At 32.5% G+C, this 27431-nt stretch overlaps 1 protein-coding gene and 1 non-coding gene across 2 annotated transcripts; one reads left to right on the top strand and one right to left on the bottom strand.

The window, feature by feature from the left end:
• Positions 1–13471: 13471 nt before the first annotated feature.
• On the top strand, positions 13472–14714 carry LOC139864378 (uncharacterized). Its single transcript, XM_071852956.1, has 2 exons — positions 13472–13763; positions 14119–14714. Exons 1-2 carry the CDS (start codon positions 13472–13474, stop codon positions 14712–14714), a joined length of 888 nt encoding a protein of 295 aa, XP_071709057.1.
• Positions 14715–26358: 11644 nt separating this feature from the next.
• LOC139865186 (small nucleolar RNA R71) lies at positions 26359–26465 on the bottom strand. The gene has a single exon (XR_011764706.1). It is a non-coding gene; the product is annotated as a small nucleolar RNA R71 (small nucleolar RNA).
• Positions 26466–27431: the final 966 nt, after the last annotated feature.

Raw genomic sequence — 27431 nt, 5'->3', positions numbered from 1 at the left:
TCGGAGTCGTTGTCTTTGCACTTAAAATGTGGAGACACTATCTTTATGGAACCAAGAGTAGTATCTTTACCGATCACAAAAGTCTCCAACACATCTTCGATCAAAAGCAACTAAACATGAGACAACGAAGGTGGATTGAAACCTTAAACGATTACGATTGCGAGCTTCGTTACCATCCCGGAAAGGCAAATGTAGTAGCCGATGCCTTAAGTCGAAAAGAAAGAGCGGTGCCTCTTCGTGTCCGAGCTTTAAACATCACCATTCACACAAACCTTAATAGCCAAATTCGGGTAGCCCAAGATGAGGCTCTCAAGGATGAAAACGTTTCACATGAGATCTTGAATATTCTCGTCTCTCGATTCGAAGTTAGGGAGACCGGACTTCGATCATTTGCCGGAAGGATTTGGGTGCCCAGATATGGGGTCTACGAAGTCTTGTTTTAGATGAAGCCCGTAAGTCACGATACTCGATTCACCCCGGTGCCAATAAGATGTACCATGACCTTAAACAACAATAGTGGTGGCCGAACATCAAAAGGGACGTAGCTACTTATGTTTCCAAGTGTTTGACATGTTCCAAAGTCAAAGCCGAACACCAAAGACCGTCCGGACTACTTCAACAACCCGAGATCCCGCAATGGAAGTGGGAAAGGATAACGATGGATTTTATCACCAAACTACCAAAAATGACGGGCGGTTATGATACCATTTGGGTTATTGTTGACCGTCTCACCAAATCCGCACACTTCCTTGCCATGAAAGAAACGGAAAAAATGGAGAAACTTGCACAACTTTACATTAAGGAGATCATAGCCCGACACGATGTACCTTTATCGATTATCTCTGACCGAGATGGCCGTTTTGTTTCTAGATTTTGGCGTACCTTGGAAGAAGCGTTGGGAACGCGTTTAGACATGAGCATCGCCTATCATCCACAAACCGATGGGCAAAGCGAACGCACAATTCAAACCTTGGAGAACATGTTACGAGCTTGCGTGGTTGATTTTAGAAAAGTTTGGGACAAGTACTTACCTCTCGCCGAGTTCTCTTACAACAATATTTATCACGCGAGTATTAAAGCCGCACCTTTTGAAGCGCTATATGGCCGAAAATGTCGTTCACCTCTTTGTTGGGCCGAAGTGGGTGACGTACAAATCACCGGACCCGAACTCATTCACGAAACCACCGAGAAGATCGTACAAATCCGAGATAGGCTTCGGACGGCCTGGAGTCGTCAAAAGTGCTACACCGACAAAAGACGCAACGACCTCGAATTTCAAGTCGGTGACCGAGTAATGTTAAAAGTCGCACCTTGGAAAGGTGTAATCCGTTTTGGGAAACTAGGGAAGCTAAATCCGCGGTATATTGGTCCTTTCGAAATCTTGGAGCGTATTGGGACCGTTGCTTATCGTTTAGATCTTCCGCCTCAATTGAACTCCTTTCATCCTACCTTCCATGTATCTAACTTGAAAAAGTGTCTTGCCGAACCCGATATCGTCATCCCTCTCGAGGAACTTACTATTGATGACAAACTTCATTTTGTGAAAGAACCGGTTGAAATTGTGGACACCTCCGTCAAGACGTTGAAACAAAGCCGAATTCCGATTGTTAAAGTCCGTTGGAACGCCAAAAGGGGACCCGATTTTACTTGGGAAAGGCAAGATCAAATGCAAAAGAAATACCCTCACTTGTTCCCGGTTCCGGAAACGAAAGATCCCGAGGAAGAAACAACGATTACTACGCCTGCTTAAATTTCAGGACGAAATTTCTTTTAAGGAGTAGGTAATGTAACATCCCGCCTTTTTCCGTTTACTTTTCCGTTTAATTATTTAAAGTCCGTTATATGTTTATAACATCCCTCGTTAATACTCGTTTTAAAAATATCTCGTTTAGGTAATTCACGCACCCGCAAACGAACTCGAGGGACTAAAATCGCCAAAGTATCAAAGAGGTGACTAGCTTTTTGACTAGTCAACCCACCTCCCCATTTTCTTTTTCATTTCATTTCCATTTTCATTAAATACTTTCCAAATTTCTCTCAAATCTTCAAACAAGGAATCATCATCTATTTTCAATCGATCAAGCTTCAATCCAAACAAATTACATATTTGGAATCCTTGCAACTTCCTCTTCGATTCCATACCGATTTCATCAAGTTTGGGTAACTTTCTAAAATCACTAGATTTTGTGTTCTTGATATTTTGAACTTATAAAGTTGTTATTTAGTGTCTATGGCTCAAGTCTAACATGAATATATGATTTATATGCTCGATTTCGTTATTTGAAGTAACTAGCTTGAATATGAACTTTGGTGTGTTTGATTTGGTGATTTGGTTGCTTGAATGTTGTTAAATGTTATAAATGCATATATTAAATGTGTTCCTAGTATCACTAACTTCAAATTGATGTGTAGGTTGCTTGAGAAAACTCCATAAACTTGATTAATGATTTTGGTGAATTTGGGTTAGGGTTTGATAAGCTTGAAATGGATATTTGATGCATTGAATACCATGAATTATTGTTAGTAAGTAGTTAGTTGTCTTGTATGCTTGATTATCTACAAAACGGCATGTTTTATGTGTGCATTAAATGCCCGAATCATAAATGTGCACTTGTAAGATTTGAAGCATTAAATGTGTGCATTAATTGATCAATTGATTTGAAAAGTCGGTTATTGCAAATAATGTTTTTGGTTAGTGAAATGTATTTAGTTGTGTTCTTTGTCAAATTAGCTTTCCAACGATGTAAAATGCGTGTCGTAAGAGTTTACGGTTTGTGATTTATGTGAAAATGAAGTTTGATTTGAGACTTGGACAATTGAGACTGACCAGGTACCAGCACCCGTTGATCGCCGCGGCGCGGTAATCCTGGGTCGCGGCGCGACATATAACGTGTTCAGGTTCTGACCTACATGTCAATTATATGAAAAATGTTTGGCACACTATGGACCTCCGATTCACATGAGACTTGTTCTAACATGCTTATATATGAATAACTAGCAAAGAAAAATAGTTCGAGACCCGAACCGAACGTGTTGACTTTTTCGTTGACTTTGACCGACCGAAGTTCGACTTTTTGTCAAACTTAACCAAATGATTATGCAACCTTCCTAACTTGTTTCTATACTTGTATCTTGCATGAAACTTGACAATTTGATTCACATGCTACATAATCGAGTCATAACGAGCCATAGGACTAATTGAACTTCTGTGATCAAACATGATTATCAATATTGATACAACCTATTTGTTTAGGTCAAGACTAGCATTGTTCTTTGCACACGTCACTTGTCGAAGTACTTATTTACTCTTGCGCTTAAGGTGAGATCATAGTCCCACTTTTTACTCTTTTGAACTTACTCTTGGGATGAGAAAATATAAACGCTTCTTTTCACTAAGTGAACACAAGTACATGAAAACAAACATTCTACATACGAGTTTAGAACAAAAATCCTCAATTCGATTATCATTAGTTACACTTGACCGTGTAAGCGAGAACTTATGTTATATGGCCATATGGGTTTGACAAACCCTCATTCGAACGGTTCGCTACCGTTATTCGGATGAAATATATTTTCGGGAAACAGTGAATGTTCTAACACTATTGTGATGGGGTACTATTGAAGGAAACGTTAAGCCTTGATAATTGGGTGCTCGTGAATATTAACTTTTAGAATGTATTACTATTTATCAATGATGCAAATCTTGTGGTTCGACGTACTTTTACTCATTTACTTACTTAAACCTATGATTTCACCAACGTTTTCGTTCACAGATTTCTATATTTTTCTCAGGTCCTTGATCATTAGGTGATACATGCTTCCGCACTTTCTTTTTGATACTTGCTTTGGATGTCGAGTATACTTGCATATGTGGAGCGTCTTTTGACTACTTTAAACTGTGTCGCACGTGTTTCATTTGTACTTTAAACATCGTTATGTACTAGTTATGGAAACTACTTTTGTATACTTTGAAACATCCACACTTATGAAATGAATGCGACATATTTTCGGTCAAACTTTGTCTTAAGGACTTATGACCATGTAATGGGACCTACGTAGACGGCGCCGTCAAACATGATTTGGTCGGGTCGCTACATCCTGGGGATGTTGAACCATAGCCGTTGGATTCGTGGCGTTACAGCTGTAAAACGTAATGATTGCTGACATCATCCCCTAGCACACCCTACAAGGAAACAGGATTTGACGTTTACGGCGTGTCAGTAATGATGGCCTTTTATAATATTTTATTCAATATAGTTCGGTTACAATCAAAGGCAATTTGATTACAACCAAACTGGGGGGGACCTAATGACGTACGTCCCGCCATGGCCGTCACGTGTGACGCATGGCGTATCCTGTAGCTGGACATTTAGCTTCAACTCCTGGTTGGATACCAAGTCAACGGCGCTATTAGGCCACGATTACTCTTACGCTACGTCACCCGTAGCGTGTCGTTAGCATTTGACTTGGTTTGCACAGCTACTTGTCCGTCCGACAAATCAAGAGAACGTGGAGCAGTTAGTGGGCATGATTAGAGGATTCCAGGAGTGGTAATCGTGGTCTAGTGGGCTAGTGGTGGTTATCCTTGGTAACCGCCATCTTATGCCTATAAATACTGCTCATAATCACACATTTAGCAATTAATCAACAATTTACACTTACCACGGCTGATTACTCTTCTAAGCTCACCTTGGAGGCTCAGCAAAAGTTAACCACCACAACACCCCTCATACTCATCACGCAAACCGAAGGAAACCCTTCCGAAGGTTAGTCATTCAACTAATTGCACTCAAGTCAATTTTGGCTTGATCAATTAACAAATTTAGTTTTGATCCATCAACTGACGTTGACCGATTAATTAAACGAATTTTTGAAATTCGGAACTGATTGTTCTTAAAGATGAGTAATCGGAGAATAATCGAGAGTAATTCGAATTTTTTTACAGCGGTGTATATTAGTGCGGACAATACACTAACATAGTAACATACAACATTCATGTTAGCTTGTGCTACATAAGTATTTCATCATCCTCTCTAGCTTCTCTATCAATCTGGCAATTTTGTTCTACGTGGATCTACTAATCAGCTTAATCCTTGCCATGTAAGCATCTAAAGTTTACGTACAACTCATCACATGATTTTTATGAAGCTTTAACCATTCGACATTCCATTCAAAACTATTCGACATCTCATTTTATATTATAACCAAAATTATTCAAAAAAGCTTGATTAACATGACACAAATCGTGTCATTATTATTATACTCTAATTTTTATTACTTTAGCAATTGAGGATGACTTTCTCTACTTATGAGAGTGTTTTTCACTCTGGGTGGAGAAATGATTTGTCTTTATTCTCGGATAGGGGAAGGATTATCTACATCTCACCTCCCCATACACCACTCATGTGGTATTGAGTTTTGTTGTTGTCGTTGTTGTTGTTTAGCAATTGAGGATTCAATCTTATTCGTTTTATTGATACGAAATGAATTATAAAAGGAATTAGAAAGTTATCGATTACAATGAATAACCCCAAATTTATACTACACTGAAATGAGAAGCGTGCAACAGACTTTAAAATGTAGACTAAAATTTACACAACATATCCTTATATTTTGAGCAGTTGACAAATATAACCCGATACTTTGTTTGACTCTTGTCGACTTCTTGATCACCTTTAATACTTCACATTACATTTTACTCCTTTGTTTATATTAGACATGGCATTTCATTCCTAATATGACATATGTTATTAAGAATGAGGATTTATTAATCATAGCCGGTGGTGGAGCTTGAACAATGATTTTGAAGGGGCCGAACATGACATATTATATCGAGATACCAAATGATTTTAGTGAAGTATATTAATTTAGCGTATGTTGGTGATATCCTCGATAAGTAAGGGCCTCTACGGCACCCGTGGCTCTTAATTTTAGTTAACAATCAAAATGAAATTTGTAGTCCTTTGAATTACGAGTGTTTGAGCCTTTAAATCAACTAAATCCTAGTCTATTTGAAGGATATATAACTAAAACGGTGGTAACTCGTAAATTCTGCGAGCCTTCACTATTTTGGTCATATTCCTTTGATTTGGACTCCGTTTTAGTTGATTCAAAAGCTCAAACGTTCGTAACTCAGAGGGCTACAAATCCCCACTAGCTACTCAGACTTTTGGAGGGGCGAGAGCCCCCTCCTTCCCTAAGAAAGTTTCGCCCTTGATCATAGCCTTTAAGCGATATATTGTTAAGATGGTTAAATATCTTGTACATATAAATAGGGAGTATATAATTATCGTCATTAGAAAATCAATATTAATTAACGTTATGTATAATATATTTATGCATGTTAACGATAACTTTAGTAGTTGTCGTTTGAAAAATAATACTAATTATAATCTCGATAGAAAAAAACTACAATAGTTTGGTTTCACCATCAATGTTAATCAAGTACATAGTTGTTGTCGTCGAAGGATCAAAATAATTAGCATGATCTATCAACATTTTTATAAATATATTTAAAGGCAAATCCCACTAATTTTATTTCATGTTATATATCTTCTAACAATTAATTATATCAAAGTTAAATAATGCAACGAACATTATTCTTATTGGATAAAAATGTTGAGTTGTTGCAACCATTTTCTTTTAAACTTAACTTTTGTCAATATTAGTTACAACTAATCCTAGATACAAGGGTTACAATATTATTAATTAGGTGGAAATTAGGTTAACGAGTTGCTTTCAACTTATTTAACATGTGATATTGATTGGTCCAGAGACATTGTGTAATATTTACTCTATTCTGTATATAAAATCAAAAATCAATATGCTTTATGTGCTTATTCTTAAAATATACTTTTATGATTTATACCATTAAAAAAATAACTAGGCATAAATTGTTCCATTAATTTCAAATGCATTCTCATAAGTGATCAACATTCACCTTTTTTTTGTTATTTTATTTAGCCTTAGATAATTTTGTGTATACATGAGATCAAAAATCGTGAGAAACATATTCTTCAAATTGATGATAAAATTTAAATTATTAATAAATGTTTCTAGTCAAAAAGTGAGAGAGAAAAAAAATGTGTGAGAGAGAAAAAAACCTAGAGAGAGAAACCAATGAGGGTGAGAGTGTTTCCGGTGTGTGGAGAGAAGTGAGGCGAAAACGGGTTTCAAGCACGAATAAAGCTGTCGATAATCATAGTGGTAACTACGGGATCGAGAAAAACAAGCGTTTAGCCGGAAAACATCTGAAATCTTTCATGTTTTACAATTTCCCGGATGAATGGAATGTTGTTGAACTTTGGAAGATGTTCAAGCAATATGGGTGGGTAAGGGATGTGTATATCGTTAGAAAGAGGTTAAATAATGGAAAGCGTTTTGCATTTGTAAGGTTTGGAGAAGTTGAAGATGATGACAAGCTGTTAACTAAATTAAGAGACATTCGAATTGATGGAACCATGCTACTAGTGTATAAAGCAAAAGAGAGAGCCAATTCAACCAGTGGAGATGACAACAATGAAGGAGCTAAGAGAAACATACCTTATGTTCGTAATAGCCCTACCCAGGGTAACATGAAAAAAAACAGTGACTCAGCCATTAATGGAGGTTCCCCTATTCATTCCTTCAGGGATGACCGTATGTTTAACGAGGTAGTGAGAAACTACAAAAGAGAAGATAGGTCGTTCGATCTTCGTGATACGGTGTTAAATCGAAAACATAGTGACAAATTGCAGGATCTACGTGATATTGTCCTCAAAGAAAAACAAAGATCTGTCAATATCAATCCCCAAGAAAATGAGCGTGAGGTTATCATTAACCTAGATGGTGATGAAGATAATGAGGCCATAATGAAGAAAGCAGTTATCGGTGAGGTCAAAAAATTAGAGTTTCTAGGCAATTTTCGCTCGCTTTGTAACGCGGAAGGATTAAACAACTACGAATTAAAATACCTTGGGGGCTTGAGTTGATGATTGTTATTGAAAGTGAAGTTATCGCTACAAAAATTGTCCAGGATGAATAACACTTCCTTAACAGATGGCTACAAAATCTACGTATGGGTAACGGTCCAAACTCGTCTGCAGGCAGGTTAACATGGTTAAACATCATCGGTGTTCCGATCAAGTATTGGAAGGAAAGTACGTTTAGAAAAATCGCTCAATGGTGGGGTCCGATTCATGAAACTCAAAATTGCTTCCTTGATGGAGATCAAAACATAATCTCTAGGAGGGTTCTAATTAAGGTGAGAGGAACAAATTTGATAAGTGAATCCCTGAGAGTAGGGAAGAGTGACTACTATGTTAAAGTCCATGAGGAAGTTGGAGATATAATAGAAATAGATTTGGAAGAACCTAATATTAGTGAATGGGAAGGTGAAGAAGATAGAAACTTATCTAGTGATGAAGAAGGTAACGATGGTGATAATGAAGAAGATGAAAACTCAGATTTCTATTGCAGTTCCGATGAAGATGATGATCGGAATTCCTCTCCGGTCATCGAAAAAGATGTCAGAAGTGTGACATTGGAAGATGAAGAATCAGGGCATGATGGTGGCGACATAGGGAAAATAAACAATAATGACAGTGCCTCTTCTAATTCCAAGACAAACAATCATTCAAGCAGAAAAGAAACCTTTGGAACTTAAAATGTAGTGCACAAGAATCAACAAGTCAAAACTGTTGCCCTAATTCGTTTGTTAATGAAACTCCAGTAATTCCCAACAATGAGTGTGTCAAAAATATTAATGAGCACGTTATGAATGAAAAGCCCAATATCACAAATAACGTGCCCATTATGATTGAAAAGCCCAATATTACAAAAAACGCAAATGATGACGAGGCTATTTCCAAGCCCAATATTGACGTTATGGAGGTTGAGCCCAAAACTGACGATGGACTGCCAATTAAAGCATGTGATGGGCCAATACAGTTGCCTAATAATGAAAATGTAGAAGACGGGCCTGTGATCCAGGAAAATGAATTTAAAAGCAAAGCTTTAGATGATGAATGTGGAAAAGGTTGCGTGGAATCAGTCCATGAGAAGTCCAATTCCCCCTTGAACGATAACCAAGAAGATTTTGACGTGTTTGTTCCTGATTCGTTTCAAAAAGGTAAAGGTAACAATCGAGTGAATTGGAGTAAAGGCAATCCTAGCAGACCAAACAAAGCTGAATATTCTCCACAAAATAAAAATGATGCCCAATTTGACGATGATATCAGTGATGATGGTGATATCAATGCTGGATTATGTGATGATGGTATAAATATCGAAGTAAATTCGAAGAGAAAGAGGGCTCAGAATAAAAAGGGTTCAATAATAGGGAGTTGGAGGGCCTCGTCAATGATTATGAGGGCCAAATGTCTTGCTAGATCTCAGCATAAAGAAAAAAAGAAGAAGAAATCCAAAGATAATCAGTCAACCTCAAAGATGGATCGTCCCAACAATCGCAAAGAAAATAACAGTCGCTCTAGTCGCTCAAAACACAGGGGTTCAAAGAAATTGACAGGGTGTGATGTGAGCAAAGATAAAAGTTCGGAAGACACTGTTGAATTGGGCAACTTTGCAAGGCAGATTGGAGTCGAGTGGTGTAACATCCTCAATCGGGCCTAGATGTAAGATTATTATAGTGCCCTTAAGTTAGTATTGTGTTATTATATCTTTTATTTTTATTTAATGTTTATGATTAATTAATGATGTGGTTAGGACCAGTTTGTGACAAGGGTCACAGAACAGGTTTGTTTATTTAATTTGGACTTCGTTTGGGTTGCCAAATGATGTACGAAAGATATCAGATAACTGATAAATACCCGTGAATTACACAGTATGGGATTTAATCCCAAATAATAGACTGATGTCTATCCCCTTCTTGCATTTTCTAGACTTTTCCCAAAAACAACCCGTTCTTCATCTTCTCACCTACATCAAACCCTAATTTCTAATCCTTGTTTTAGAGCTCGAATCATTTACATCTTTGTCTTCCTTGTGATTCACTGATTCTTTCAAGGTAATAATCACAAGTTTTCATGATTTAATCTTCAAGAAAATGGGGTTTTTGTGTTAGTTTTTATAAAGTGTGTATTTTGGGTCAAAGTGGTTAGATTTGATGTTGTTTGAGTCCAAATCTTGTGGGTTGATGTTTCTTAATGTATAGTGTCTTTGATTTGGTCAGTTTTGAGGTCATAATCGAGCTTTAGAGCAAGAATTGGTCGATTTTGGGTGAAACCCGTCACTTTGTTGCTGTTGCAGCTGATGAACTACCTTCGGCCGATGGTCGTTGACCATCGACCGATGTTGAGGGACGATCGACCGGTGGACAAGACTATCGACCGATGGTGCATGACTTCTGACCAGCGGATGTACTTTTGACAATCGACAGAAAATTTTTAGCGGATACTTTTTCTGACAAAAATTTATATATTGTGTTATTTGGTGTTAATGGACAATAACTAACTTGGTTTGCCTGATGTTCAGGTGAAAAAGATAAGGAAGCCGCTTAGTAGTAGATTATCTGAGCTGGTTGCTGGTAATTGGTGAGTGGGACTAACTGGAGAATATAGTATATAGAAGCATGTTATATTATGATTTCCATGCTTGTTAGATATACTTATTGTCGTGGTTAGTTAGTTGTTGTGATGACTGCATGTTAGTTGATGCTTGTCTGCTGGAGCCCAGTGCGTCCCTATTGTGTGGTGGCCTCGGTAGGAGAGATCAACCTGCGGATTGGGTTCCTCATGTGGTGGCCTAGACAGCCGTGGTGTATATATATGTGAATGACGCGTCCGTCATGTGTGGATTATGTATATACATACGGTGGTGGAGGAACTTCTGGTAAGCGCCAGTCCGATCAGCTGGTGGTTAATGGTTTGGTCGAGTCGCCAGAGTCTCTGTAGACGGCACTTGGGTGATGTTTGTGTGTTAGACTATTGTGACATGATTCGTATAACACTTATGTATGCTATGGCCTGTAGTTAGTCGTACTCACTTAGCTTCGTGCTAATTCCCCTCCATCTCCTCCCTACAGGTTGTTAGCTTTTGTAGATAGTGCTTTTGGGAGAAGACGGGCATGATGATGTTATGTTTGACATGATTAACTCTGATGTGGTCTTTTAGAATATGAACCGTGTACTTTTGAAAATAGAATGTATTTACGTCTCTTCCTGTTAATATGTAAATTGTTTTAATGACACGTGACATCGGTTTGTACAAATGTCAATATCGTATTTAATTAATATTATGCTTCCGCCACGTATTTATAAAAAAAATAAAAAAAATTAGCGGTGTCACAAGTGGGATCTTGGGCCAAATCAGGTCTAAAATTTCCTACTCTTATCTCGTTCGCTTATCTTTTATCATGAAAATTATGTCCTTTAATATCCGTGGGTTTAGGTTGGGAAAAAATAGTAAAGTCGGTGACTTTAGAAAATTAATATTTCGGAACTCCCGTCAATTATTGCCTTACAAGAAACCAAATGCAACACTGTGAATGACCGTTGGGTGGGTATGATTTGGGGATCTAATGACTTCGGGTATTTTCAAAAGGAAAAGGTTGGGAATTCGGGTGGCCTTTTGCTAATTTGGGACAACGCTGAATTTGTGGTTGATCAAACCTTTAAGGATGACTTCTTTATTGCCATTAAAGGGAAATGGAGGGGTAAAGATGAACCTGTTATTATTGTTAATATTTACGGTCCTCATGACAATGCTAACAAGCTTAAAATGTGGGCGAGTCTCGTGAATTTTGTAGGTAAATATGATGTTGCTTGGGTCCTATGTGGAGACTTTAATGAAGTAAGAGATCAAGCCGAAAGACAAAGTTGTGTATGGTTTAATGACTTTATAAACAAGACACAACTAATTGAGGTTCCTCTATGTGGTAAGAGATTTACGAGAATTTGTGATAATGGAATCAAATTTAGTAAGCTCGATAGATTCTTTATCTCCGAAAAGTTCAATCATATGTGGGGGGATGTATCCATTCTTGCATTAGAAAGAAAGATGTCTGATCATTGTCCCATCTTTCTAAGAGATAAATAAATAGATTTTGGCCCCAAACCAATTAAAGTTTTTGACGAATGGCTTGAGGAAGAAGGTGCGGTTAACATTGTTAAAGATGCGTGGAAGGTTAATGTAGATGGTAATCGTCTTGACTGTGTCTTTTGTAAAAAACTAAAAAAATGTGAAACTCGCGTTAAAAGAATTTAACCAAAATATCTATGGAAATCTTGAAGCCGAGATTGATGAATTGCAAAAAGCTGCCTCCAAATGGGAAAGTGTTGCTGAAAATTGGGTCTTAACTGATGCATAAAGGAACTCTTGGTTAGATGTTAGAAAAAGATGGATCGAGAAAGATAAGGTTAAGTCGAATATGGCTAAGCAAAAGTCTCGAATCAGGTGGGTTGTCGAAGGCGAAGAGAACACTAAATTCTTCCACTCTTATATACGAAGAAGGCAGTCTAAACGCAACATTAGGGGTCTTAATATAAGCGGTACTTGGTGTGAAGATCCGACAAAAATAAAGAACGAAGCTTTCAATCATTTTATGAAACAATTTAAGAAAGTAAACCATAACAAGATGAAACTGTTAGCGCAGCCTACTGATGATACCGAGTACCTATCCCACAAGTTGACAGCTTCACAGGCCACCTTACTTGAGGAGAGATTTTCTAAAAAGGAGGTTCTTGACACGATCAATGAATGTAATGTGTCGAAGGCTCCCGGACAGGACGGGTTCAAGTTTAAGTTCTTTAAGTTATATTGGGATGTGGTAAAAGAAGATCTAATGAACGCTCTCAATCGCTTCTGGGAAAATTGTTTCATTTCGAAAGGTTGCAATGCCTCCTTTGTGACTCTTGTTTCAAAAAAGTCGGATCCCATTGGGTTAAATGATTATCGCCCGATAAGCCTAATCGGGTGCTATTATAAAATTTTTACTAAGGTGTTATCTATACAATTACGGAAAGTGATTCTGGGTCTTATTGGTTATGAGCAAAGTGCTTTTCTGAAGGGTAGATTCATTCTTGACTGAGCCCTTATTGCAAACGAGTCGATTGAATATCTCAAAAAATTCAAAAAGAAAAGCCTTATTTTTAAAGTCGACTCCGAGAAAGCGTTTGATAGCTTAAGTTGGGATTTTCTCTTAGAAAAGATGAAGAGAATGGGGTTCGGATATAGGTGGAGAAAATGGATCTTGGCTTGTCTTTAATCGGCTACAATTTCAATTCTTGTGAACGGTTCGCCCACTAATGAATTCTCCATTGAAAGGGGAGTTAGGCAGGGTGATCCCTTATCCCCCTACCTCTTCATAATAGCCGCGGAGGGGTTAAATTATCTTGTGAAAAAGGCATGTCGAAATGGTGTTTACAAAGGAGTTGAGATCGGGTCGGGGTCGGACAAGGTTTCTATCTCACATCTCCAATATGCGGACGATACCATTTTTCTCGGGGATTGGAATAGACAAAACTTTTGCAACTTAATGAAAATCCTTAAGTGTTTTGAAAATGTGGCGGGTCTTAAGGTCAACCTTCATAAAAGTCTCATTTTCGGGTTAGGAGTAATAAATGATGAAGTTGATAATATGGCTCATCGTGTGGGATGTAAAGTCGGGGAATTTCATTTTACGTATTTGGGAATTCCTATTGGGAAGAATATGAATAAAGTTGAGAATTGGAACCCGGTGGTTGAGAAATTCAATTTAAAACTTGCGGATTGGAAAGCTAGATCGGTTTCTTATGGTGGAAGGCTTACGCTTGTCAAATCGGTCCTTAGTAGTTTACCACTATATTATTTTTCGCTCTTTCGTACCCCGTTGAGTGTTATTAAAAAACTTGAGAGTATTAGATGGATTTTTTTTGGGCGGGTCTGGTGATAAATCAAAATTGGTTTGGGTCAAATGGAAAGATTCTCTCCTACCATTTGGTGAGGGAGGTCTTAACATTGGTTCGCTTCGGGGGAAAAATCTCTCTTTATTGGGGAAATGGTTTTGGAGGGCCAAAACTAAAAATAATTCTCTTTGGGTAAAAGTAATTAAAAGCATCCATGGCACTAACGGGCTACTCCCGCCTTCGGGTCCTAGTGGCCCGAAAGGTAAGGGTAGCATTTGGTTGAACATTTTACGTGCAGGTTACTCTATCGAGACGTTGGGGTTACACTTTGCAAACTCCTTTTTGAAAGTCATTGGTGATGGTGCAAGTACGCGTTTTTGGGAAGACCCTTGGCTTTGTGAGCTTTCGCTAAAAGATAAGTTTAGAAGATTGTCTTACTTTGAAGTAGACCGTGCTGTTCTTGTTCGGGATAGGATTCAGTGGCTTGATGGCTCGATTACAATGACGTGGGGCTGGAATCGTGACTTAAATGGGTTAGCTCAAGATGACCTAAATGCACTAATTATCTTGCTGAACTCGTATGTTAAACAAGATAAGCCTACGGATTCTTGGTCGTGGAATATGGCTGCGAACGGTATTTATACTATTAAGAAAATGTCGGGTTACATAGATGACATCACGATTGGAAACAACACCGCTCATCAAAACGAGACTCTTAAAAACAATCTAGTTCCAAAGAAAGTTGAAGTCTTCATATGGAGGGTATTAAAGCGTAGGATCCCGGTTCGTACCGAACTTGACAAAAGAGGTATTGACATTGATTCCGTTAGATGCCCTCTATGTGATGACGACATAGAAACTATCGATCACTTAATGTTTTTTGTTGTCATTTGATGGCTATTTGGGAAAGAGTTTATAATTGGTGGGGATTGGGTCCGGTCTCAAATCTAAGTTTAAATGAAGCCTTTCGGGGCAATTGTAACCGAGCAACATCAACTCTAGGCTCAATGGTTTGGCAAGCGTTAGAATGGTCGTGTGCGTATTTTATATGGAGATTTCGAAACCAAAAGATTTTTTCGAAGTTGAGTTGGAGCATTCCGGTGGCATTTATGGAAATTCAACTTAAATCGTTTGAGTGGATCTCAAATCGCATCAAAAACAGAATATTGGAGTGGCTTAAATGGTTATCGGATCCGTGGGCTTGTATTGTTTAGGTGCGTTTTCAGCAAGTGCTAGTTGCATTCTCAGCAACTGTTGCCTGTTTTTTCCTGCTGCCTCTTCACTGCTTGCAAGCTTCTGTTTCTAATTGCATTTGCCAGCTTCTGTATCTGCTTGTTCGGTTTGTAATTACTGTTTTGGGTCGGTTTGTAATTACTGTATGCCTCGTATTTTTTAGTCTTCTGCTGCAGCTCATGTTAGGTTTTTATTTTAGTCCGAGTCGGGTTAGGCCTCCTTATTGGTCTATTTCGTGTATTGGGTTGGGCCCCCTTTCTGGCCTTCTCGTGTTTTAATAGATGATTGCTTTTTGAAAAAAAAATTATTAATAAAATAGATGTGGTGACAGTTAACGTGATATAATCCGATCATGCGGGTGGTAGAGTAGTGTCCTTATTTTAATGAGAACAACAATGAGTAGTTGTACATGGATATACATACGGGAGTCAATCTGATTATTTTATAAGTTTTGTTATTATTACTAGTAAAATGACCTGTGAAATCACGGATTTGTTTAATCGAAACAATTTAATGACATGTTTTAGGTATTAAGTGAATGTAAATGCTAAAGTCATTTATTTTAATGACCAGTTTGACTAAGAAACTTGTCGTTGTTTTTACAAATATATAGAGACGTGTATTTTCGCATACGTATGTAACGTAATTAATTTCGTAAAAAGAATCCATATTTGAATATTAATAATATAATAATTATAATTATATTTATTATATTAAAAGTAAATAATAATAATAAAGTTCGCTCAAAGTTAAATATTTATATTTTTAATAATAACTGTAGCTGAGGGTTAGGTCATGGGTTCGAGCCTCGCTCTGTCCATCCTATTAATTAATCTGCCTGAAATATGGATATTCAGATTGACCTCGGGGGGTTTTCTCCCGGATCCATTCAGGATTCAAACCCGGTCCGCCTGCCCCTCGAGATGGTTAAAGGATCGGGTTCCTGTAATGCGATTCGGGTTTTCTCCCGAACGCGTGTGTGTGTGTGTGTGCAAATGATGAGTGTCGTTGAAATAAATGATACACTAACGCAAGCTTGCCGTTCAAAAATAATAATAATAATTATTATTATTATTAATAGTAATAATAAATGCCTTTAAAATTTTTTAGAAAATTAAAATTACAATTTAGGAGAGAATAGTATTTCTTTTTATAAAATATTTTGTATTATTTTTATAATTAAATTAATATATAATTATGACATCATCATTATAAAAATTAAAGGGTAATTAGTTTAAAGATTACATCATCATTTTAGAGCTTTATATGATTATATAGATTATTATTATTATTATTATTATTATTATTATTATTATTATTATTATTATTATTATTATTATTATCATCATTAATTATTATTACTATTATTATTATTATTATTATTATTATTATTATTAACATTAGTAATTATTAATAATAATAATAATAATATTATTATTATTATTATTATTATTATTATTATATTATTATTATTATTATTATTATTATTATTATTATTATTATTATTATTATTATTATTATTATTATTATTATTACTACTACTACTACTATTATCATATTATATTATAGGGAAAAACTAATAAGTACTTAAATCATTATAATAATTAATGATTTAATTATCAAACATCATGAATGTAATTATTTAAAATAATTAATAATTATTTAATTGTTTAAAATTAACATGAATTGTAATTAATATTCATGTACAAATGGAAATTAATGTATAAATGAAAATGAATGAGTATAAAAAATTATATTTGATTATAATTATAAATGAAAATTTTGAGTGTAATAAATGGTATTTTATTATTATTATTATTAGTGAAATGACCAGTGAAATCACAGGTTTATTTAAACGAAACAGTTTAATGACATATTTAGGTATTATGTGAATGTAAATGTAAAAGTCATTTAGTTTAATGACTCGTGGAACCACGAATTCTGACTAAGAAATTTGTTGTTGTTTTTAAAAACATATTTAACTACTTAACTTGGTTCAAATAAATGAACTACATTTATTCTCCCATCACTCTCTTCTAATTTTTATCACAGTTATTATTTTTCTTGTCATAAAAGTCTAGATTACAACCTTTATTGAGACATATATTTCGTATACATATGTAACGTAAACAATCCCGTAAAGAGAACCCATATTTGAATAACAATAATATAATTATTATTTATTATTATTATTATAATAATTATAATAATAAATGATAATAATAAAGTTTGTTTCAAAATTAAGTATTTATAATTTTAACTTTAATAATAATTATTAGTAATAACAAATACATCTTGAAATTTTTTTAAAATTTAAAATACAATTGTTATTTTATGAGTGTTGTACAATATTCTTCAAAGTTCGTACACGTGTTCATGGGATATTTTATAAAAGATTGACCAATTTATTTTAAAATTTATACATATATGGTCATTAGATATTTTATCACAAGATTGTACATGATGTTTTAAATATTGTACATATGGTCTTGAGATATTTTACCATAAGGTTGTACATAATGCTTCAAATATTATACATATGGTAACTTTTTTTATTTTTATTTTGGGTTTTTTAATTAGAATTAAATAATTAATTGTTTTTAATTAATTAATAATGACATCATGATTAAGCAATATACATAGATAGATAGATGTTACTCATCGTATACATATTTTATCTATAAATAGTTTCTTTTATTTATATTTTGTATTTTTAATTAGAATTAGTTAATTAAGTAATAATGACATCATTATTAAGCAACATTTAAAGGATGATTAGTGAAATTATGACATCATCATTTTAGAGGTTTATATGAATGTATAGATAGATTGTAGTTATTAAACGAATATAAATGCCGAAATCATTTACTTAATTACATTTACAATTAGATAAACAAATAGAACGAGCATATGAATGTATATGCAAGTGTTAAAAAAAGGATAAACTAAGAATATATATTAAAATGGAAGAAACTATAAAAAAAAATATTAATTGATATTAATAGAAGAAACTAAGATTATATATCAATTGAGTAATTGCGAAACTAAGAAACTATAAAAAATAATAACAGAAGAAACTAAGAATATATATATATATATATATATATATATATATATATTCTAATTAAGTATATGAATTTAGCTTACAATAGTAATAGTAATTTAGTTAAAGTGATATACGTAACAAAATCTTTTATTTAAAATAATAATTTAGTTTACAAAATGTGATATATTAAATCCCATATTCATAGCATAAACTTTTAAATCTTGTTGCTGTATATTAAATCCCTTTTTTATAGGATACAATTTTTTACCAAATATACGTACCAATGCATGATTTTTCAAATTGGAGGAATTTAAGAGAGTGTAATATTTGAGATTAATTTCAAATTTTAAAGACTAATTATAATTATTATAATTATTATAAATATATTAATTTTTTTAATGACATTACTAACCCCATCTCAAATTTTTTTTCTTTTTAGTTTTGTTTTTATGAAGGAAAAATGCATATTTATGACATCATCATTTTAGGATTTTGATAGAAACTATAGATAGATGGATTATTATTATTATTATTATTATTATTATTATTATTATTATTATTATTATTATTATTATTGTTATTAAAAAAATTTATGGATAACCACAAGGAGTGATTTGGAAGTAAAATGCTTGAAAAATTCCAAATGGACTCAGGTTCAATCCTCACTTGCTACATTTTGAGGGGCTTGACTTTTCAAAAATAAAAGAATCTTGTAAGGACAACTCTAAATATTGTTATTAAAGAATTATTACATGCAACTTTTATTTGTACATTTTAAAACCCACTAGCACATGAAAATAACTACTCTTAAGCGTACCATTATTTATGTACAAAAACATTTTTAATGACCACACTTAGTGTTGTTATCATAAAATTCCTTATTATTATTATTATTATTATTATTATTATTATTATTATTATTATTATTATTATTATTATTATTATTATTATTATTATTATTATTATTATTTGTCAGAAGCCAAATCATGAAACTGTAAATTTAAAATAATATTAAATTATTGGTCTCTAAACTCCACTTATTTTAAGCATTTTTCTAAGATAAAATTGCTGAAATCATCTCTGTGTTAAGTCTTTTTATCTTTTTTTCATCCCTCTCAAATAAAAATTGTAAAAATAATCCTTAAAGTGTTTTTTTAATCTCAAAGTCATCCCTGTAAGTCGGTCACTAACGCTCATTAAATATGTCCATTAACTTTAGTCGTATGCTAAACATTTAAGAGTAATTTCATCTTTGTACGTATCTTATTCTTTACCTTACGCTATCTTCATCTTATCTTTCTTCTTCTCTTCCATATCCATCCATCTTTAACTAAAATCTATAATCAAAATCCAGTAAATAACCTATCTTATACAACCGAAATTCAGACCCATAATCGAACATTCAAAACCACCAATTCAAATATGATTCATTGTTGTTTTGTACCCACTAAAGCCCACTATTTAATTTACGTCTGATGTTTTGCATTTACAAAGGTGTTTAACATAAAAATAAATAAAATTACTTATTAGATGTGTTCAGTGATATTACTAATTAATGTGTCTGATGTTTTGATTTTAAATTTTAGTTAAAGATTTTTTTATTTAATGATGGAGGATATGGAAGAGAAGATGGATGCATGATGAATACCAGTTATAATTTTCTATGTTATTCACTCATTTTATTTAACTATGTGATATGAGATATATAAATCATATCACATTGTATTTTTCAAATACAGTTCCTATAAGTAGTCCAATAATTGATCGAAAGGCTAAAATTTATCTGTAATATCATTAATCAAGATCAGCTTCAGTTGTGTAAGTGAAAATTAAAGATTGGTGTCATTCTCAATATACTAACTACCGTTATATATTGACACAAACTCTTTTTACACAGTGACAAAATATATCATACATAAATATTTATTATAAAGCAATAACATCTACTTACATATCGACATAATTAAAGTTGGAAAATATGAAGGTTCTTCAAATGTCAAACGCACAAGCGATTATATCTTTCACATTCTCATGAGCAAGTCTCATACTTACATGAAGGATCTTTGATTTTAGGTTTTAGCTAAAGATTTCTTATTGAAACATGATTGGATATGGAAGAGAAGAAGACAGATAGAATAAAATATGTAAACGACAAAATAACCCTTACATGTTTAGCATGTCACTAAAATTAACGGCTATATTTAACAAGCATTAATGACATGGATGATTTTGGGGCTAAAATTACACTTTAAGGATTGTTTTGCAGTTTTTAATTGAGAGGGATGAAAAGGGATAAAATGATTAAATACATGAATGATTTCAGCAATTTTGTCATTTTTATAATAACAACATTTTTTTTACAACCTTTGTCTAAATGTGTAGTGCGTGACATAAACATTTTACTACATATTTACGAAGTTGGATCGTGATTTTCATAGATTATTTTATTTCCCAAAATAACGAAATTTCATATAAAAACCTAGATGTTTTCGATTGAAAATGTCAACAACTGAGAGATACAAAAGGTAATCAAAGAGGCTCGTATCTAGAAAATAACAATCAATCTACAAACTATCTATAACCGAGTCTCGAATTAATAAAACCAAATCACAACAATCAAGCTAGAAAATGCTAAAATAACCAAAACCAACAAATAGATCACGAACAAACAATAAATTATCGTTTAGTGTCATTTAATACGTTAAGTTAGAAGTTATCGTTTCACATAATACGCTGTCATTTGCTTTTATGCTCTTTTTAAACAAGTGGTCGTAGGATGCTTCTCTTTTTCACTTTATTATTATTATTATTATTATTATTATTATTATTATTATTATTATTATTATTATTATTATTATTATTATTATTATTATTATTATTATTATTATTATTATTATTATTATTATAATATTTTTTAGGGGTTAAAACTTTAAATATATCATATAGTTTTACTTTTATTCTAATGTAGGCTATATACCATAGATTTTACTATTGTAGGTCATAAATTTTAAATTGTGTATCGAAGTAAACAAAATGTTACCGATTACTAGCTGGACCAGTTAAAATAATTATTTGGCATTTTTTCTTATTCTTTTAAAAATGATATGGACATGGATGAATATTAGTTACATGATAGAAACCCCAAGTGTGACTGATTGCTAAATCATAAACAAAGGTATGCAAATTATTAGGCTATAAATTTAATTCACTAAGATGTTGTTTAAATCATAATTTCTTACCTTATTTCGTACTTTCATTTTTCGGAATGCCTTTATTCAGTATAAACTTTCACCAAAAAGGCATATTTGAAACAGCTCATTTCAATTATATTGATGGCGATGTAGATACCATGGAAGAAATGGGTCATTTTTTAAATACGAAGTTTGATCAAGTTTTTACCTTAGATAAAGACCGTGTGAGTTGCCCACCTTCACACCTTTATTATTGTATTTCAGGAATGGATTTAGACAAGGGTCTGAGAGGCCTTAAACATAATGGACATTTACATGAGTTTGTTAAATTAGGTCATGAACATGGTACAACAAACTTATGTGTTTAACATCAAAGTTATGATGTACTTGAGATGATGCACATGTGCGATAAAGAAAAAAAAAATGTTAAAGGTAAGAAGAAAGTCTATGAATCAAATGAGGAAGAATTGCCATCTAGTTAGCAAAGTTGTGTATATGTGATTTTATTTGTTTTTTTGATGAAAATTAAGAAATGCCATATGAACACCGTGGTGTAGATCACACATTAAAAGAGAATGAACTTGAGGAGGTTGTCATTGATGATAAGTACAAAGTCAATGTTGGTGTAATATATCTAATATATAAACTAGATACCCCGAGGAGTAAAATAAAGCCTATCTTAGGGATGAGGTTTGTTAGTCCTAAACAACTGAAACATAGTATGATTAATTATGGTGTAGCAAATTTTTACCAACTTTGGTACAAGAGAAATGACTGGAGATATCTTTTGATTAGGAGTGGGAAGGATGTTATTAAAGATTTATGTGCTAGTTATAATATAAAAGGAATGAAAAAAGGAGAAAAAAATTAAGGATATTAGAAAATTTAGTAAGCAAACAGAAGTTAAGAAAGTAATGTGAAAAAGTCACTAGATAAAAAGTACAAATACAGGTCAAATCCAATTTAGGATTGCCCTTATAGGTTGTCATGGATGCAAAATGAACATTCATAACAAATTAACATGTATGAAAATTGGACAACACAACTCGTTTACTTTTTTTTGAAAATATGTACTTTTCATTCATTCATAACAAATTCACATTACAACTACATCAAAATAACCCAATTCTCACAAATACTTATACATCATTAACCATACAAGATGCATCAACATTATCAATACTAAACAACATTTCCTATAGAAAATTATTTCTTTCTCTTGTCTTCTTCAACTCCAACTTCTGAACTGCAATTTCAAAAACTTCAACTCACATTTGTTGTTTATCATATTATGATAATGTGCATATTGGTTTAAACTCGAATATAGTTCACACAATCCAATTTTGTCTCACTCATGGTTAGTTTCCAAATTCAACAAATAAAATAATTCACATTTTTTGTCATGAAAACTGAATAAAAATGAAACTAATGAATCAGATCACGAGAATGTTTTAAACAACCAACAAACAAACTTATTTATTCTAGAAATCAATCTCCAAGATACAAATTATTCAGTAACATATGGATACTAATAAACGGTATACAAACAATATTTCAGAAATAGATGTTCATTCACATTATGAACTAAGAACCAACTTTAATTGAAGAAGTCGGGGTCGATAAGGTGTTAGTCTCGCACCTTCAATACGCTGACGAAACAATTTTTTTCGGGGAGTGGGGTTGGTCGAACACTCTTAATCTTAGAAATCTTCTTAAATGTTTCGAGTATGCTTCCGGATTAAAAGTTAACTTCCGAAAAAGTTGTATTTACGGTGTTGGGTGTAACGACCTGACTTTTTTGACTTATATTTTTGTGCTCTATACTTTCAAGAATCGGCGTATATGTGCGTACTGAGCTAGTTTATTGTGACGACCCAGAAATTTTCGACCAAATTTAAAATTAATCTTTATATGGTTTCGACACGATAAGCAAAGTCTATAATGTTGAGTCTCGAAATTTTTGAACTGTTTACATGGATTCAGTTAACCTTTGACTATGCCCAATGATTCACGAACAATTGTTTTTAATAAACATGTATATATATATATATATATATATATATATATATATATATATATATATATATATATATATATATATATATATATATATATATATAAATATATATAATAAATTAAAATTATAAAATATAATTTAAACATTAGAATTAAATATGTAAAATAAAATATAAAATAATTAAGTGTAATTTCAAATGAATTCATATATGTACATATATATAATTGTCATTAATAATTATTATAATGTAATATATATAGAATATATATAAATGTTAATTATTCAAATATGTTATTGTATAAAATAAGTATTACATATTTAACAAAATGTAAGGTTAATATATTAAATGTAATTACAAGTTTAAATATAATTGTTATAGTAATATTTTCATTATTATTATCAATATTAATATTAATATTAATATTAATATCTGTATTAGTAATATTATATAAAAGACATAGATATGAAATTTGACACATGTAACTCGTTATATATTAATTGTTACTTGTAATATCATTAGATATTATTATTACCTTTATCCTTAATAATTATTATTTTTATTAACATAATTAATAATATTATTATCATCTTTATAATTATTATTATTATAACTATTAATATTATTATTATTGATATCATTATTAACATTATTATTAATAATTATCATTATATTTGATAGTACATTTTTATTATTATTTTTTGTATTATTAATAAAAGTATTATTATTTATACATTTATATTTACTAATTATTAATATATATAATATAAAAAAAACGTACAAAACAGATTCTGAATTGATTTTAGATCACTTTCAACTGTTGTGATTTTTGTTGTGATCTAAAAATTGTTGAAAATTGATACCAAACTAGTACGATTATGTTAAACATCATATTCTTCTTTTACTTTTATCTTTTTCAGAATTTTGTTTTCTATCTGATTAAGGTCGGCCTTTAAATTCTATAAATCAAGCTGGTTAATCCCTGTTATTGGACATAAATTCATTCGATTATTTTCTGATTATTATCAGTCAATAATTACAGTTGCCATTATTTGAGGAATTTTAACAGAAAAATATTAAAAGAAACGAGGTATTCTCTGTTCTTGAGTTAAATTTTAAAAAAATTGAAAACGAATTGAATCTCAAAATCCTTAAATGTAGAAGTGATAGGAATCATCCATTTGAACTATCTGTAAGTTTTCAACCCTCAATTCTTTCAATTAACTTCTAATTTTGGAGTCAAAGTTAAACATTAAAAAGTCAACAGTTTTGATAATTGAGAAATTTGAATTTGTTTTGATGTTTAGGGATCAATTGACGAGTCAAAAAGGTTCTATGAGTGATTTATGACATATCTCAAGAATTGATCATGGCCTAAAAGTGTATGGATTTCAAAATTAGGATTTGAGTTTATTTTTTTTCCTCGTCGTGTTACCAGCTGCTGATGCAGTTCTTTTAATTGTTTTTTTCTTCGTTGAATAATTCAAATCCCCACACACCGAATTGTTCAATTTAAATTACCAGTTTTAAATCAAATAATTAAAACATGATTGTGAGGTTTTGGCTTTGGTCATTTGGTGTTTGAAGATGAAATAGGAAACAGAAAAAATGTTATATAGAAATAAATGGCAGATATAAAACAGAAAATGAACGAGCAGTTGGATGGTTAAGAGTGTTATGGGCTGGACTAGAGGTTTCGGGTTCGAGTCCTGGCTTGGGCAATTTGTTATCTTTTTGAGCCTTTAAGGTAGTAACCATTATTATTATTATTATTATTATTATTATTATTATTATTATTATTATTATTATTATTATTATTATTATTATTATTATTATTATTATTATTATTTTTATTATTATTATTATTATTATTATTATTATTATTATTATTATTATCTTTATTATTATTATTATTATTATTATTATTATTATTATTATTATTATTATTACTAATTATTATTATTATTATTGTTATTATTATGATTATTATTGTTATTAGTATTATAATTATTATTATAAGTAGCATAATTGTTGTTATTATTATTATTATCATAACTATAATTATTATTAAAATCATTAGTATTAACATTAAGATTACTATTATTTTTACTACTAATATTATTATAAGTATTATTATTATCATTTAGGATTAGTATTAGTATCATTATCGAAATTATTTTTATTACAAGATTATTAATGTTAGTGGCTGAGTTGTGAGCTTCCGATTTAAAGGGTTCTGGCTCCCTGCTGCATCTATTGGCTATTCGAAACGTGGGCAAAATCAGAAAAGTCTATTAATTTGATAACTTATATAATTTTTATCTTTTATAACTAATAGGATATTCAGTGAATGCACCGAGCAAAACGTTTACCGCCTTTTGTACGTTCACCACCTGTAACCAGATCAAGACATCTAGCCAATATTGTCGCCGTTGATTTTTCTTTAGAATCGTCATCAAGTCGACCAAGTACTCCAATTCAAATTTCCGATAATCTATTTTTTTTAACCCGACCTCACAATTGAGAATCCGGAGGATATTCAGGGACAATTCAGAGATCCTGAACCACTAATCTTTCCTCCGGAACCACCAATCATTCAAACGGAGATTGTCGAAGAACAACCCATTAAATCAGAATCCTCTAGTGATTCAGATTCAACAAATTCAATCATGGAGAATCTGGAACCTCTAAGTATGGAAGACCGAATGCGAGCTAAACGCACTGGCCAATGTCACGCAATTACTCAACCTGACATTAATGCGCTAGATTATGAAACCAAAGGACAAATCCTACACATGGTAACTAATCAATGCTAATTTAGTGGTGCACCGAAGGAAGATCCAAATGAACATCTTCGTATATTTAATATGATCTGTACTCTATTTAAAATAAGAGAAGTGGAGGATGAACAGATATATCTCATGTTATTTCCCTGGACTTTAAAGGGAGAAGCCAAAGATTGGTTAGAATTGTTACCTGAAGGGTCGATTGATACATGGGATGTTTTAGTTGAAAAATTCCTTAAACAATTCTTTCCGGCATCTAAAGCCGTGAGACTTCAAGGAGAAATTGTTACGTTCACACAAAAGCCAAATGAAACTCTATATGAAGCATGGACAGGATTTGGAAAGTTATTAAGAGGATGTCCGCAACATGGTTTAGACACTTGTCAAATAGTACAAATATTCTACCAAGGATGCGACATCACTACAAGAAAAGACATCGATATAGCAGCTGGTGGTTCCATTATGAAGAAAACCGCAACTGACGCTTACAAAATTATTGATAACACTGCTTCCCACTCACATGAGTGGCACCAAGAAAAAGATATCGTTAGATCATCTAAAGCGGCTATAGCCGATTCTAGCCATGACTTTGATTCCATTTCTGCAAAGATAGATGCTGCCGAGAGACGAATGGAAAAGATGACTAAAGATATTCACTCAATACGAATTAGTTGTGAGCAGTGTGGAGGACCACATTTGACAAAAGATTGTCTCAGTATTAAACTAACAATGGAACAAAGAGAGAATGTTTCATACATAAACCAAAGGCCTGGAAATAATTATCAGAATAATTATCAACCGCCAAGACCAATCTACAATCAAAACTAGAATTATAACCGAAATGTTCCATACAACAACCAACAAGGTCCTAGCAATCAACAAGTATCCAATAAAAACCGATGATAAAAAGCCAAGAAGCTAGTTGAATCTCAAACTCAATTTTTCACATCTCAGAAACAAACCAATGAATAAAATGCTCAAGCATTTAGAAATCAACAAGCTTCTATTCAAAATTTGGAACAAGAAGTAAGTAACCTAGCAAGGTTAATAGGTGAAAGAAAACCGGGAAGTCTACCTAGGAAGACCATTCTTAAACACAGCTAAAGCAATAATAGACGTGTTCAGTAAGAAACTGACCCTAAGTATAGAGGACGAGAGTGTTACCTTTTCTGTTGATAGAGCCATGCAACAACCGCAATCTGCAGATGATACATGTTATTATATTCAAACTATAGATTCACATGCAGAATTGTTAGAAGAATTTCCAGAATTACAAGGAACATGAGAATGTTCTTTAGGAGAAGGAACTGAACCAATTGATGAAGTTGAAATGTTAGCCG

This window comes from Rutidosis leptorrhynchoides, chromosome 8 (genome assembly GCF_046630445.1).
Source record: "Rutidosis leptorrhynchoides isolate AG116_Rl617_1_P2 chromosome 8, CSIRO_AGI_Rlap_v1, whole genome shotgun sequence".
Classification (NCBI taxonomy): domain Eukaryota; kingdom Viridiplantae; phylum Streptophyta; class Magnoliopsida; order Asterales; family Asteraceae; genus Rutidosis; species Rutidosis leptorrhynchoides.
This window is presented reverse-complemented; position numbering and strand designations above follow the sequence as displayed.

Excerpts from the sequence above, each read along its gene's own strand:
- LOC139864378 (XM_071852956.1), top strand. The coding sequence starts at position 13,472 with ATGAAAATCCTTAAGTGTTTTGAAAATGTGGCGGGTCTTAAGGTCAAC. Across the intron at positions 13,764-14,118 it reads GCTTGTCAAATCGGTCCTTA|GTTACTCTATCGAGACGTTG; the intron begins GTAGTTTACCAC and ends TTTTACGTGCAG.